This window comes from Bombus fervidus, chromosome 16, assembly GCF_041682495.2.
Source record: "Bombus fervidus isolate BK054 chromosome 16, iyBomFerv1, whole genome shotgun sequence".
NCBI classification, from domain to species: Eukaryota; Metazoa; Arthropoda; class Insecta; order Hymenoptera; family Apidae; genus Bombus; species Bombus fervidus.
The window spans coordinates 6875272-6890879 of record NC_091532.1 but is presented as its reverse complement, the minus strand read 5'-3'; the positions used below and the strand labels follow the sequence as shown (position 1 = coordinate 6890879).

General features: G+C 45.4%; 1 protein-coding gene across 3 annotated transcripts in view; it reads left to right on the top strand.

The window, feature by feature from the left end:
• Positions 1-15608, top strand: part of LOC139995957 (uncharacterized) — a 292424-nt gene that overhangs the window by 64641 nt on the left and 212175 nt on the right. The window contains exon 1 of one of the 3 annotated variants that reach the window (XM_072019935.1): positions 7343-7700. The exons of the other annotated variants lie outside the window; for them this stretch is intronic. Coding sequence (XP_071876036.1) covers positions 7632-7700 — 69 coding nt within the window. The 5' untranslated portion in view covers positions 7343-7631. Of the gene's footprint in view, positions 1-7342; positions 7701-15608 lie in introns of those variants that run through there. 3 annotated transcript variants of the gene reach the window in all.

Here is a 15608-nt window from a genome sequence, read left to right as displayed (position 1 = left end):
CTTCGACTTCCATTTTTCACTCGGCCGTGGCTTTTGCCGTGCTACTCGCCAGTTCTCTTTTTGTCGCATTCGTTGGAGTTCCGGGGACGTATCGTAAGTCTGTTCTACGAGGCTGCCGACCGATAGCGAGAGGTGGGGAACCCGCGGCCGATCGTAACTTCGTAGTTTCCGCGGTGGCCACGTCTTCGTGTTCAACGAGCCTTTATGGCTTCCACGCGGACCTCGTGGCGGCGGTCATTGTCAACCTTAGAGAGGAGCGGTTTACGCCCGTGGACAATCGTTTTTGCCACCTCCGCTGTGGAACCACATCCCCGCTAGTGGGGATTTATGCTAACGCGTTAATAATGATAGGCTTTTTGTTGTTTTCCGCGGCTTGTTGCCGCTTCGCGTACATGGACGCTGACGGTGCTGTATCTTGGGCCACTTTATTGCCACGATCCTGTTGCTCGCTTTATCGTCGATTAATGGTACGCAACGGTGTGGTGTGTATCTACCACTAAGTAAAGAGTGTGCGTGTGTATTGCTCCGATAAAACGTACTAAATACACCTTCGTGGGACTCGTTAAGACGCGATGCACGCGTTAGTTAATGACGTCGTCGCGCGTTATTCCGCCATTTTTCGTTATTTAGCCAGCGTTATCTCGCTGCCGAGGAAAGCACTATCCTCGTCGTTGCCTCGTGTCTAACGAACAGCCGGCTCTTTTTCCTCTTTGATTACGATAATGATCGATCGCTGAAGCACGGGATATTTTAGAATAAAATGCGTCGATGGATAGAGCTGTGGTACTTTCTTGATGAAGATCGAAAGTTAAAATGTAAGCTAGTCGCACACACGGTGACATGTAGGTAACTTGTTTTGGTTGACGAGTGGAATGTGACTGGACTCGTTGAGCGTTAACGCGGAACTTGTTTGTTTCATACGTGAAGTGGTTGTTTGTGGAATATTTAGAGACGTACGGTTGTTCGATTTGGAAAGGGGAATGCTGTAACGTTCTTTATGAATCCATCGACTTGTCTTCTAATTCCTCGAATCGGACAAAAATTTGAAACAAAGAACCCTTTCTATTCTGGAACCACGATCTTTTCAAAGCAGATCTTTACAGAGCTCATCCATTTCAGAATCCGAATACAGAGAATCGATTTAAATCCATGCCGATGAATTACGGGCAGAAGTCGAGTCTAACGAACGACGGCGCCTCACGAATGTGAAGCACGTCCGCGCGACGCCTATGCCGCAGCCCAATGAGATTCAGCAGCACGTGCGCTCTCGAATAATAGCCAACGTCTTCTCGCGTTGTCTCGATATGGCCGTGACCACGTCGATATCACGGATATCCACGGATAAACTCCTGCAAAGGCTGTACCGTGTGTGTTCCCGACGCGTAAGTAAGTAAGTAAGTAAGTGGAAACGCGAGTAAGTAAGCCGAATCCAAGATGGAGGCACGTGGTGTTACGGTTAACGAGTATCGACGTGGCCAGCGAAACTGCCATGTCGCCGGTGTCTAACCCGTTGCTCGGATCCATGCATCAGTTTGTTCGCCGTGTGTATCTCTTCCGCGACGTTCGAGCGTTCTTATTGATCCGTGTACGCGTTTTCCCCACTTTCGTTCCATGCACGTTCGTTTCTGCCGCTTGTGTGGCGTTACAGGCGCAGACGCCCCATTGAATTGCCACCTAAAGCTCGACTCTGTCCTCATCGCGGAGTAAGTGCATTTATATTTGTTGGAGGTTGGCGCTCGCACGTCGTGCAACTCGTCGTTGTACAGTGGCGCATGGTCGTCCCACACAAGCGTAACAACGACGTGCCGCGTTTGTTATCGCCGTGAGAGAAGACGTCGCACGCTAAAGTGCAAGTTCGCGGTTCTGGCCTTATATATCGTGGATCCCACGGTGCATCGGCGCACCGTGTCTGGGTGGACCTATTGACTACGGCTAACAAGGCCGCCGCTTGTACGAGGAAATGCAAAGGAGAAACGTACACGCTTCAGGCTGCTGCTCTCCACGAGACGCTGATACTTGGATCGGTTGCTGCGCTAGAACGGCCAGCTTATCGTGTAATTTTGAATTACACGTCGGGGAATTTTATTCGATTAATCATGCTTGAGAGTAATTTGTAGATGGTAATTGACTGGATAAAATAGTGGTAAAAAAGCCTGTATAATTTGACGTAATTTGACGTAATTTAACGAAGTTTAAAAAGCCTGTTTCAGCATCCTTACATAGCCTGTACTGCTAACAAACAAATAGTTAGAATTCCAATTAATTCCCACGTCCGTGTTAGACATCGTAAAGCTGAAATTTCTCGTTACATAATCCTTGTCAATACGGAATATAGACGGAACGAAGTAAAAAGAAATTCACGAAGAGTAAAAAGCAACTGTCAAAGACCATCGAATGGATACAACTTTCTGGCACATAGTCGTCGTTCGTTCCGCCTTGAAAAAGGCTCTTTTGTCGGCGAGAGGCAAGAGAATCGCGTGAAAGTGCCGTGTCAAATCCTTTTTTCTTGCTTTCTTGCTCACCACTTACAGAGTCTGTCGAACCATGCTCCCAATATGTTTTAACCGAGATGGTCGAGAAAGTCTTCCGGTTTATGCGTTTCAAAAAGTTGAGGCAGCCAAAAAATTTAGTTAAAGCGATCGTGTCTCCTTTGATTTATCCGTATTTCCAGATCGTAGAAACGTTCTCTAGCTCGAATGACCATAAAAAAGTACGTGGAGTAGGAAAAATTATCGCTCGTTGAAACACGTACAGACTTGGACACAAACAGACGGTCCGACCTGGCGCTGTCATCGTTCTACTTGGAGCGTCTGTTCTACCAGCGTCTTATCTCAACACCTATCCCACAGTCTCGTCCCGCGGATAGTATAATTTCACGACACGACCGCAACCGGCGGTCTCGTATTAAAAGCCAAACGGTAGTCAGCGGTAGACTTATTGCGATCGCCTGGTACAACGAGCTCGTACGGTTCGTACGTATGTCTCGAACGAGTTGAAAGGGTTCGTGCGAAAAAATGAAAGGGCTAGAAGGAGAGAGATAGCCGCGGATATCACGGCTCGAGAGAAGGAAGCCTCGTGGCGGGAGTTCGAACAATGGAGTGAGCGCGACGCTGAATATATCATCGGGCTTGGCGCATGCCCCGGTGCAATGCATCGCGCCGTAACTCGTAGCAACGCATGAATATAATATGGGCATTAATAAATCCAAGCAGGTATTAATGCGGGCTAATGTATGCGCGCCGGGCATTTGTTATGCGTCCACTTTGTAAAAGTCAGTCGGTTGGACTCTTCCACAATGGGCAGCGCGGTTGTTAGCCGTCCGTAGCCGTGGAAAGCGTCCCTCGAACTCGCGAAGCGGTTGCTCGTTGCCGGTTGTTGTCTGTTGTACACCGCGTACAACGCGCCGGTGCGCTGCGTTTCACCGCTCTTCCGGTCCGTTCGCGATTGTTGCCACAGCGGACTTATGTCCTTAACGTCGTCTCGCGGAACCTCGCGTCGGACGTTCTGACAAATCGATTTAGAATCACCCGGTCAGCATGGTAGAACACGAACCGCGATCCATGGCCAGCGGGCACGGACCATCTTCCGCCATCGTGGTTGCACGCACTGCGTCGCTGCGTTGCTGCGTGCACGATTGTAATTGCCGGTAACGCTACGTGCTTGTTAGCAATGTGCTAACCGTTTCTCGGTTGAAATATGATTGCGTCGCGGCAACGAGTGATTTATGCCCCGTTTGTATTTCTGTACAACGCTTCGGTGTTACGCCGACACCGCTCAGACGGAAAATCGTTTCGAGCCGTGCGTCGCACCGGGCAACTTTAACAAAACGTCCCACGTCGCCCGTTTTATGCACCGTGATTTCTCTTTTTGTCTTCGGGATCGATCGGCTAGCACGAAGGATGAAAAGGCTGTCGCTCTTGTCGCAACACGCGACGATTTCGCTGCACCAGGGACACTTTTGCGGTGCAAAACGGTCGTGGCTATGCCGTTGATGTGTATCGGTGGTTGCGCGCGCCGCATATTACCATTACAATGGTTTTACAACGCTGTATCGACCAAGATCTCACGTGGACGATCCGGCTACTAGGTACACACTGTTTTGTGTCTCGTGAAAAAGCTTATCGGCAACGGGGTTACTGCTCCTACTAGTTGTCCGCGGACCTGTTGGCAGCCACTGGTTACGTGTACCCTCTATCTAAAGAAGTTTCACCGTACATTCAACCACTTTGTCTAATTTATTCGAATCTGATCGGGAAGTTTATTCAAATCTCTCGGCGTCGTTCACATTTCCATATCGTCTTAACATCTTCCTCATTCTGTTCTCATTCTTTCGTCGTTTCTAATTCTCCTCTTTCTATTTCGTTCTACTTTCCTACCGTCGCCTCTCTAACTACTCTTTATCCCGTACTTTAACTACAAATTGCCCGAATTTTAGTAAAAATTTCCTATGGTTCTACCTGTATTCTTCGCGTATAGCGTGCGCCTAAAACACACCAGAGAGTCAGACACTTGCGCGCAATCGTATTTTGAAACAACAGCGACGTATATTGGTGGATCCGAAGAGGAGCGACGCTGGAGAAATGTCGATGTTGTTGGCACGATGCAACCCGAGGGACGTCGATAGTCGTAGAGTTTTGTCGCTGCGACACCTAGCTCGGCCACCTATCCATGCATTATGCATCTAATGTTAGTTACATGAGGCATACGAAGGCGCTAGGCCCATCTTCCCAGGGCTTTCAGTTTATAAGATCGGACACCGACGTGTCTACCTGTCGTCAAGCTTTAGATTCGTTCTTTCGCCTCCTCACCTGCCGTTTTATCGTCTACCCGTGGTATAATAGACCGGGATATTCAGCGTTGACGAATACGCGACAGCCCATCGTTTCTCTCCACAACCGATCGTTTTCGTGTATTTCGCTTTACATCGAATTTCGTTGTATCTCGCGCGATATGGATGTTTCTTTAGAAAGTTTTGCTAGGCGGTAGCTGCCAAGTTCGTAGAACTTTGCTACTTGAGACAGGGATATTCGTTTATGTAACGCTTGTAATTAATTAGATCTTCTTTTAAAATAAAATATCGAAAGCAGTAGTGATCACTGGAGGGACGAAAACTTTACGTTAACAGGTAAAATAGAAACGAGATAAAAGTGAGAACGTTGTACTTGAGATTAGGGCGCAAAGGAAGACTGCGCGATCACCCATGATTGTCACACGATATATTCGCAATATTATCATTTTATATAAGTAGCGATAAATGCTTGATTATCATATTACGAGTGGATAAATGTGGAAACCAACAGATTCGCTACGGTGTTTATCTTTTATCGATGCTCCGAGCTTTCTCGAATGATAATTGCGCGCATATAAGGAGGAGACCATAGACACGTGAAATCTGGTTTTCCGCGATTTTCTGCTGTTCGATTAATGCAGCGGCACGTTTTTGCACGACGCTCGAACTAGGAGAACTCTTGCAACAGTTAATGGACCCGTTTTGCCACGTATTGAGGAGTTCTAATTGCTTTTCATTAGCGATAATTAATGGACCTGACGCGATCACGTTTGACCAATTTACGGTAAACAGCACTCCGATTTGTCAATTTCCCATTCTAATTCGTGTGCTCGATAATGCGCATGAACTACGACATTCGGTCACACGGTCTAAATTAGGTGACCGGTCTAAAACTCGCACATTTTCCTATAATTCTTCCGAACTAGCTAAGAACCTAGTAGCACTAGGAATTTTCTTGTTCCTTTATAGTCCGAAGTCCATAAGAAAAATCGATGCGAGATTTGTACGCGATCGATAATCTTCTCGTAGTAATTTGCCTAATTTGAAAAGAAAAGGTACGTACGGAAGTTGGAGTTTCATTCGCAAATGCAGTAGCTACGGAAATTATAGGAACAGCCTTTATTTCTAGAAAAACGTTTATAGAGGCTATAGATTCAAGGAAAGAAGATAGAAAACGTTTAATTGCAGTTTAATATCTCGTTGAAGAAAATGAAAAGAGGAGAAAGTGTCTCAGCAGAGATGACAAAAATAATCCAATGGAATAGTACTACGATACTGTAAATTTCGGCGAAACATTCTCTACCTGGAAAACCAGGGTTCAGTGGGATCATTCTTTGTTCGAGACGTGGTCGAGGGAGTAGCCGAGATTAATTACCGGTATCTCTTATTCGAGAGCGTGGCTCCATTAGATTCTAGGTAAGAATCGCGTGGTAGCATAACAGAGGGAAACCGAGTAGGCGATGGAAGCCGAAGCAGAGTCTGCAGCGTAATGTAATCAGGATAGCTGGGCTTCGTTGCGCCTTGTGTCTACCTTCACCTAGCCCGCCGGCAGCAGGAAAGAGAGAGGGAATTCATTTGCATATTAATCTATATAATTAACTGCCGCTAACTAATCGCTCGCGTTTAATTAACGCGCTGCTGTATGCCTCTGCCGTTCGCTCTCCTACTTCGTTTCGTCGTCGTGGTTGTTGTCGTGGTTGTTGTCGTCGTTGCTGCCGTTGCTTTTGCTCGTCTTGCACGATCCGTCGAGTTGCATTTGTTCGTGCGCGGCGAACAGCACGTTCCGAAGTGTCGTAAACTCGTGCGGTCCTGATTAAAGGCCGTTCATCCCCTAGTCGGTGCTCGACAAACCCTTTTTCTTCGCGCATCTCGCCAACAAAATATAACCTTAGCGTATAATAACGCGTTTAACGTCGGTATACTGGGCGTACGCCGCGATGGTGATTTTCTTACCTGGTGTTCGCTCGTTAAAGGGTCCCATACCGGCTTGTTTTTACTTTGACCCGCAGCGCCGCTAGCATGCGATTCGACGTTAAAAGGACGTGTCTCGCTAATGCTAGGTCACAGGAGTTCGAACGCGCGATCGAAGATTCTATTGGTCGTACGAACTTCGTGGGCTAATTGTAATCGTCGCGCAAAATTGATCGTTTGCTTTTTTTGTATATCTGATAATCAAGTGTTTTGTACAAACAATAGGAGTAATTTTATGTTTGAATGTACGGAGTACATCGAATTCTTTATTTTCAATAATCGATACGCAACAGGATAACGCATCGGCCACCTAATAACTAAGCGTCGCGCAGCGCTAGAAAATCGGAGAATCGCACAGGTATCGGCAGAAATCTTAAACCGGTACGCGCGGAACCGGTAACGTGATCACGGAGCGCGCAGGTGTTGGCTAAGCGTGTAAACACGCCACGTTCGTAGACCGCAAGAAAATTTTAAAGGTCGCGCGCGACGCGACTACGCCTTCAACTCGAGAGTTCTTCTTCTTCTCCTTCTCTCGCTTCTTCCTCAGTGCCGTATGCCATCCGTCTTTCGTTGTTGGCCGTCGCGTCGTGGCGTAGCCACCAGGCCTCCTCGAGGATCATAACTAACCAACCTGCCGGTACACGGAGTCGTTGTTTATGAAACTCGGCTGCGTTACAACGTCGCATCTCAGTGGTCGGTATTCTGCGACAATCCACGGCGGAAGCCTTCTGAATATTTATTACGTGGTCTCGCTCGAACGTGAAATAGGACGATATCGGTTCATCAAAGCCCGCCTCGGGAACGATCGGTGAACGTAGCTCTTCGGAGCTGCATTATTACCGATTCACCGGTTCGCCGAAATTACGAAGGGATGCTGGCTGCGCAGTATCTTCTGCATCACCGAAATGTGATCGACATTGTTGCGCAAGTGATGAACGACGTAAGTGTAAAGAGCGTTGATAACGTTAAAAACAGAATTCGATTACGAGATTAGCAATTATCGAACAGAGAGATTCTCCGCCGAATCGATGAACTTTTCCTCGTTGCAAGTATGCAGAGACCATATCATCGGTTACTTTCAACGATAAGTTAAGATAAACGACAATTAAATTACCTTGCGTTTAGCGTCGTGACCAGGACCGTGATTATTGGGATTTGCGCGACGTCTGTTAAAACCGGTTAGCATGCAAAAGAGGAAACATCGAGTGCGGTTTGACGTATGGAAAATCGCGGCGGGCATCGCAGACACCTTCTTGGTCATGTGCGTTGTCGAAAACAATTAAATTCCTTTTTTTTTTAAGCGTCCTACCGGTCATTTTAAAAGCTGCTGCATTCCAACGAGTATGCTCAAATTTATACAGGCGTAGCCGGGTCGGACTCACTTTCGTGATAATCCTTCAACGTGCTTAAAACGTAGTTTACGGCCGCTCCACCTCACCGCGGCGCTCATTAAATCACGATGCAATTACATTCTTCGCCGTACATTATTGTGCTTCGTGATTCCCCAGTGTTCGCGCATTAAACGGAACGCGTGTTTAAAGGCGAATGAAATGGCAGACGTCGGTGTGCTTAATTATACACGGAGACATCAGGGAACGACCCATGGATTCCGATGATTCCGGTATCTGGTTTCGCATACCGTCTGACGCGCTAACCATTTTTTAAAGGCGTGGCCGGACATATCATCCTCTTCCATACGATCGAAAATCAATAACCGACGCTCGGCTGCTGATTTCCCCTTGCAATTACAGCAGCGTCGATGGCGTGAAACAGCGAAAAGGAAAAAAAATTGTGAATCTTACGTAAGAGGTGGGAGCGTGTACGTTGAGGACGCGGACGCAGCGTACGCGTTATGCAAATGCACGTCGTTAGAAGCGCGCGAACAATGCTACAATTGACTGTTGTAATAAGCTCGTTTAGCGTATCTGTGGATCGGTATCGTGACGTAGGTTCGCTAGCGTGTGTCCACCTCTAATTCCCCGATGGTCGGTTGCTCGTTTACGCAGTCGTTTCGCGCGTCAAGCGAAATGTGTTCGCTCATGATCTCGTGGAAACGCTAATCCGTCTTTAATTCCTTTATAATTGTAGATACGATGCCGGTCGTACGTACTATCAGAAATCTTAAGGGGAAATGGGTCTGATCGCGTAAAGCTTTATTTTGTATTTCTTCTCCCATTTTTATCTTTTTTCTTTTTTTTTTTTTTTTACAATAAATAACGATTTATAAATTCGTGACGTTTAGATTGGATTAAAGGTTCTGCGAATATTTTGATTTACGATTGGCTCGTTAAGTATTGCGAGTTGCAAGACCTGGACACTTTAAAGACTTTATTTTTTGAAGCATTTTTTTTCCTTTTTATTAAACTTCTGCTGATTTCCTAACGTCTATTTACACACTATCGTCTTTCTGTATGTTACGTCTACCTATCTTCAAACGCTTTACCCACATCTGAAATTTTCACTTTCCAATCGTGTTCTCGTCATATTTAGAAACCCTCGCGTTCGCTTACATAATTAGTCCGATGGCGATTAAGAGGATTACGCGCATAGCACGAGGAAATTTGCATACATGTAATCTTTGCCTGTTTTTTACGGGCACGAAGCCGATGGTACTTGGCGTTTTAAGTAAGTGAGCAGAGACTTGTGGGAATGCGACTGATGAGGTGATTACAGGCTAATTCGCGCTAGACATCGCGAATTTTCTTCACGTATCATTGTGCAACGGTCATAAAATTATAAGCAATGAAATTATAAGTATTCCCGTTTGCTTTCAGCCAGTCGTAAAACAACATCGTTTCTGTACTGCTACTACGCCCATACCCTTGAGTCTTCTTTCGCAATTAATGCATCCTGGCAATTTCCACAGGTCTTGGAGTTCCTTGGAAAATCTCGCTCGTTTCGATTCGTCATGCATCGGTAACAGTAATTAAAACGTTTTATTATCGAACGTTAGGGACGCTGTAAAACGTGAAAACTGACCTTTCGTTTTGTTACATTTGGTAAAACAGCTTTACTTTTAAGACTCTTAACGACCGTTTAATGATTTTTATCGTTAATTGCGGTTTTCAACTCTTTTACGAGGCTTGTGTAAAACTGTTCTTTCCTGCTACTTTTATCCGTTCGTTCGTTAGTTACGCATATTTATTTCCATCACTATTACGACCTCTTTCACGGCTACAGGTGTCTGATTTAGAATATTAAATACTTGATAAAATGACCGCTATTTCTCAATGTTCTAAATTAAAGTAGAAATCAGAATCGAAAGTGAATTTCCTCGCAGATATCTACTTACTATTCGACGTCGGCTATAACGATTTGATAATCGATAAAAGAAAATTTGATTTGTCGTCGATTTTACAAATTGAAGTTCACAGTGGAATTAAAACACGCGACGATTAGGAAATCAACGTTACTCGCATAGAATTGCGAGTTAGGTACGTCGAAAGGATGAAAACGATGGAAGGATCTGTTTGAGATCGGGCGTCATCAGTGGTTACAAATGATCACTGCCAACGTGCTTCATCTTCTGTCGTCAAACGATCACGATTCTTCGTTTCGTGTTTCGCGCAAGGAACGCGACTCAGACCGGTCGTTGGCTCTTTTTTACGCGTAATTTTCAACCTATCCACTTGAAGCGGAGTTAGTGCTATTAGGGTAGACAAGTTACTCGAGAAATGGCTCTTTCGATGCTCGTCGAACGGCATTCTGATTCTGATAAACGTTCCACTCTGGTATCCGGCACGTTCGAACGAGTAATTAAATTGATTGACCGTTCGCTGCTGTTCACTCCGACTTGGGAATCGTCGCGCGTCCAGTTAGAAGTCCGATCGAGGCTGCCAGTGAGTACAAAAGAGCCGATGGGCTTAATGTCGCCATTACCGATGCTGATGAGTCCCCTTCGTTACGAACCAACCCGTAAATCTCAAGCAAATGTTCCTTTCTGCGCCCTTTCCATGGCTTTTTGCGTTTCTTCCTAGCCGTCCTTCCCCTCCCCCCTTTGTCCAGTTCGGCGAGCGGAGCTAGATCACAATAGAGAGTACAGTCTTATTGTTCGATCTTGAAGAGGATCGTAAAATTGCTGACAGATTGGACAGCATTGGCTGGCAAGTTGGCGGTGGTATTAGTCGCGAAGCAAGAGAACTACCATTAGGGGGTAGATAACTTAAATTATTAACCTATTGCGAATCGTTTTTCAGTCAAAGTATCTTTGGAGTGAGTCGAATGTGGTTTAATTTGTTTTAGTCTTGAAGATTGTAAATACGATAACGTAGAACATACTATGGCTGTGTAGAATGACGATAGTCGCGTAGATTAATGGATTATTAAGTTCGTTGCTTGAATACCAGACGGAGAATCTGTAACGATTAGTGGATATCGCCTGTCTTGATCAGACTTGGAAATAAATAAGAGTCACGCCGCTATTACATGCTTATGTACTTTATTAAAGTATAATCAAGTTGAGTGGCAGCTACTGGGGGCACTTGCCGGTAGCCAGGTGTTGTTCCAGGTAAAGCGTTACTCGCTAGGGTTCATGGAAGGATCGGTTACTTCCGGTATTTTTCTCGAGAACTAATTGATATGAATATCACGGTGTTCCGCTACTAAGTAGTATCCGGTAGCTACAATAAATATCAATAAACAATGGCATAAAGGGGAAAGACACTAAACCCAGGACACCAAGGAAAAAAAATTAAAAAATTACACCTAAATTACACCTTAACGTGAAATACATACTCTTAGCAAAAGGGAACGATTGAAGCCGAGGCGCAAGACAGCAATTTTCCTGCTTCTTCTGCGGAGAATAATCGAAGTGAAAAATGATCGTTATACACTATAACGACCAGTGTAAAGCAATTAAGTAACTGTTGCATGATAACGGGGCTGGTCGAAGAAAAGAAATCGTCGTCGACTTTAAAACAGTTATTCGTCGAGTAGTTTATCTGAACAGTGAATCTGGTGTATCTTATCGATCCAGATCGAGGGATCTTAATCGGGTAGCCCTTTGTACGAACGTAGTATCATCGTTATTACACGAATTTCGTTCGGATGATTTTTATAATCTTCAGATGGACCAGGGTCGGACTAAGGTCGGTAATTGTTCAACAAGGACTGTTGATCGGGCTAATTAGATTCGCGATAATCGCCGGTACGGCGTTACGAAAAATTGAATGTATCCAATGATTACGAGGGGCCGACCCGCCACTTTGGGGCTATAAACGACATGGATTCGTGACTCGGAGATGCCCGTTTACGATCGTGGATTCGGCATTAAAGGCAATAACGCCCACGCTCTCATATCCGCCTCGGCCTCGCGGTGCGGGTATAAAGATTGCGCCTTAAAAGCCACCAGACGTATCTTTATCCGCGGTATTGTTCAAAAAGAGAAATTACGCGCGTGTGTGCTTCTGCGAAAAGTGATCCACCGTTCATCCTTTAAATTTCCCTGCCTCTGATTTTACACGTCAGCATTCCAAAAAAAAAAAAGAAAAAAAAATTACTTGCATGAATGTCTCGACCGAATTTTGAACAATTAACTCGAAAGTATATAGTATATATAGTATTTTCGAAAATATATAGTATATTCCGCTAGCGTTCCTTCAAAGTGTTTTTATGCGAGGTCGCAAGAAATAGTCGATACGCGCAAACGGCAAGATAAGAGAAAGGATGGGGGTTGACCTACGGCCCTTTAACGAGATGCGATCTCATGGTTCGTTAGGGGTTCCCTAGAGAATAGAAGAAAAATCAGGATTCGTTACGTGTCGACGAGACGGGAGAAAACACGCCGATACAGGAAATTATGCAGGATTTTCGATTCTTTATTTTCAATCGGTATGGTAAGTTGGTTTTTGTTGGCGGTAATTGAATCTTTTTGGAACAAATTGCACGATGGAAATATAATAAATCGTAGGTAAGAAATATCTCGTAGGAAATATCTTGTGAAAGTCGGTTGAAAGTTAGCGGTGAAAATATTTGTTGCTTTGGCAGTTGCGAAAGAATTATGTAGACGATCGTATGTCACGCGTTATGGCGTTATACGTCGTCAGATTATTGCATTACGGCGATACGTTTGAACTTTAAATTAATTGACCTCTTCGAAAGAAAAGTCTGGATATTAAACATCGTTGATCGTAACGATATCGTGCGAACAAGCAATATATCGGTACACATGTATTCGAGAGATTCAAGGGACAAAAACCATAATCGTGCATCGACTGTCGCGAATGCTACTCGCTTACGCGGACCAGCTCGCGATATACACGTATGTATTTATCCAGCGGAGGAATCGAATGCTATCGGTCGGTCGAAGCGGTTAAGGCCAAGGTAATTGCATTGTACGCGGTTGTTCTTTCAAACGCCAATCACCAGCGACAAAACGTTTGTCGCGGCGAGGCGAATCGCATTTGCGGCTGGACGGCGCCGCTCTTAAAGCCGTTCCGCGGTTCTCCATCTCGCCTGCGTCTCTCCTTCTGCTCCTCTGGCATTCGTCTCTTCGTACGTCTACGATCCTTCGACAGTTGCGAAACGGTCTCGCGACTTCGCCGGCTTTACATTCGAAATCGTGCGTTCTGTTCGCCGCGAAGCGAAGCGAGAAACGTTCCAGCGATCTCACCGAATGTAAATTTCGCTGCAGAATTTCCGAGCGTTCGCACCAAGCGTGTAGGAACTCTGATCGGCGAACAGAGTGAAAAAATGAACGATTTACGCGTCAATAAACTATCGCGGAGTTTCATTTGCGCGCGTCGTAATCGTTCGTAAAAACAGTTACGCTTCCGGTCGGTGATTTTATGTTTTGTCCGGGCAACGCTGAGAAAATTTCTCGTCAAGAGTAGAGCGTAGTTCGCGCTCGTCTCTTGGGTCTTTCTCTGCGAGATCTTTCTCTCGCTACGGAAAGAAAGAAAGAGAGGGAGACGACGACGAGCGGAATCAGGTACAGAGTCGTGTGCTCCATGCTAGTTGCTTGGCTGCGTTTCAGTCGTTCTGAAAGGGGAGGAGAGGCGGTATGACAATCACGTAAATGCTCGGATACGGACGTTGACTGGTCCCGCGCGTACATCAGAAGGCAGCGGCCGCGTTTGTGTCTGCTGAACCGATTCGCATAAACGAATAATCCGTTAAGTCTTCTTAAACATCCAGCCTTCGTCATGAATCGGTGATTCAATTAGGAGGCCGCAGCGATAATACCACGATATTAGTGGGCAGTTTTCTGCGCGGATTAGCTCGCCTTTTATATCGAAGCGGACTGCAACCGGGTCGCGAGCTTTAAAGGAGGATAACTTGTTTCCATAAAACGAAGCAGGATACCGGTGTCCCTGTTTCCACGTTGAACGCTCGTAAAGCATTCGAAAATAACCGTGCGCTACGGCCATAATCTCTTCTCTGTTTCAAACAATATTCTTCATACTTTAAATTCGATACATGTATACGCAATGAAAACGATACATACGACGGTTGGAAGTATTGGACGAAACTGCTTGCACGACGAGGCACAGTCGTACGATATTAGGAGGAATATAATTTCAGAAGAAAGTGACAGAATTTGTCGATCGACTTGACAATTCTAAGGATATTTGTTGACTTTGTTTTTCTTGGCTATCCACGTAACCAACGTGTTTTCTTCGATATTCGTCCTATGCACGAGCTTCGACAGGCTTTGCGCCGTCGCGATCGATACCGGTTGAGAATGCGAGCGACCGCATCGTCGATGGGGGCATATATGTACCTGTAAGAAGCTGGCGTAGGCGGTTGGTAAACCGCATTGACGTTACTTAACCACTTAGGTTACTTACGGCCGGTGCTGTTATTGTCGAACGTGCTAATAGATCGGCGGCTTCCATTTCTTCGGTAATAATAAATTATCAAGCCTACCGGCCGCGTGTCGTAATGCGAGTAGGCTCGTGCCAATGCCTCGAGTTTGACTCGAAGGGTAAACCACCCGAGCGTGTGACAACTCGATCGATGTTTGATCAATTGTACAATGTACGAGCCGATTAAGATATTACCACGATAGTAACGTTATTTTTTACTGCATAGGTGAAATAGAAAATTGTAATTGCTCTGAGCTCAACAAGCTGAAAAAAAGTCGACGTTGCTCCTATTCTTACGTAATGAAATTGGGCTATAGATGTTTTCATACCGACGTTTTCGATACTTTTATGCGGTACTATCGCGGGTAAAATAAGAAAGTTTCCAGTTTCAGTATCAAGTTTAGGTAACGTGAAATCAGAAAATCTTATGCTTGTATTCGTTCGACAAACGAACGAGGAGAATAAGGAAACGAACGAGATTCGGTATAAATCAAAGCTTATATGAAGCCATTAAACCGTTTTCATTGCGGTCGGTAGAACGTTGTAATATTCTTAATAAATGGTGCACACGAGAGGAAGCGAGACATCGCGAAGAACTCACGTTGGTTTTATGGCTGGCTCTCTTACTGGATTGGTAATTTCATCGATCGAAAGCCATCCCCTACGAAAAAGGAACGTTCGAGAGACGATCTCGTCCTTTCACTATCCACGCTGTTTAGCCTGCGCGAAATAAATAATTGACTTTTTTTTTTCATTGGCCTGGCCGATGGAACAGAAGCGTCACGAGCAAGGCGAATAGTTGTAACGGCGTCGGGTTTGACTTCCTCCTTTCGACTCGCGGGAGAAAGTCATTGTTGTTCGCGGTTTCAATGAAGTTTAAGTAACCGACCTCGACTCACAGATATATCATTGTACCTTTGTGGCGCCAAGACATTGTTACACCAACGCGCGCCGCGGTGGGTGTGCATTGTTTTATAGGAACCCGTGGCACGAACGCGAAAAGTTCCGCCCTGCTGGTAAAACTCGCCAACACCTTTTTGTCC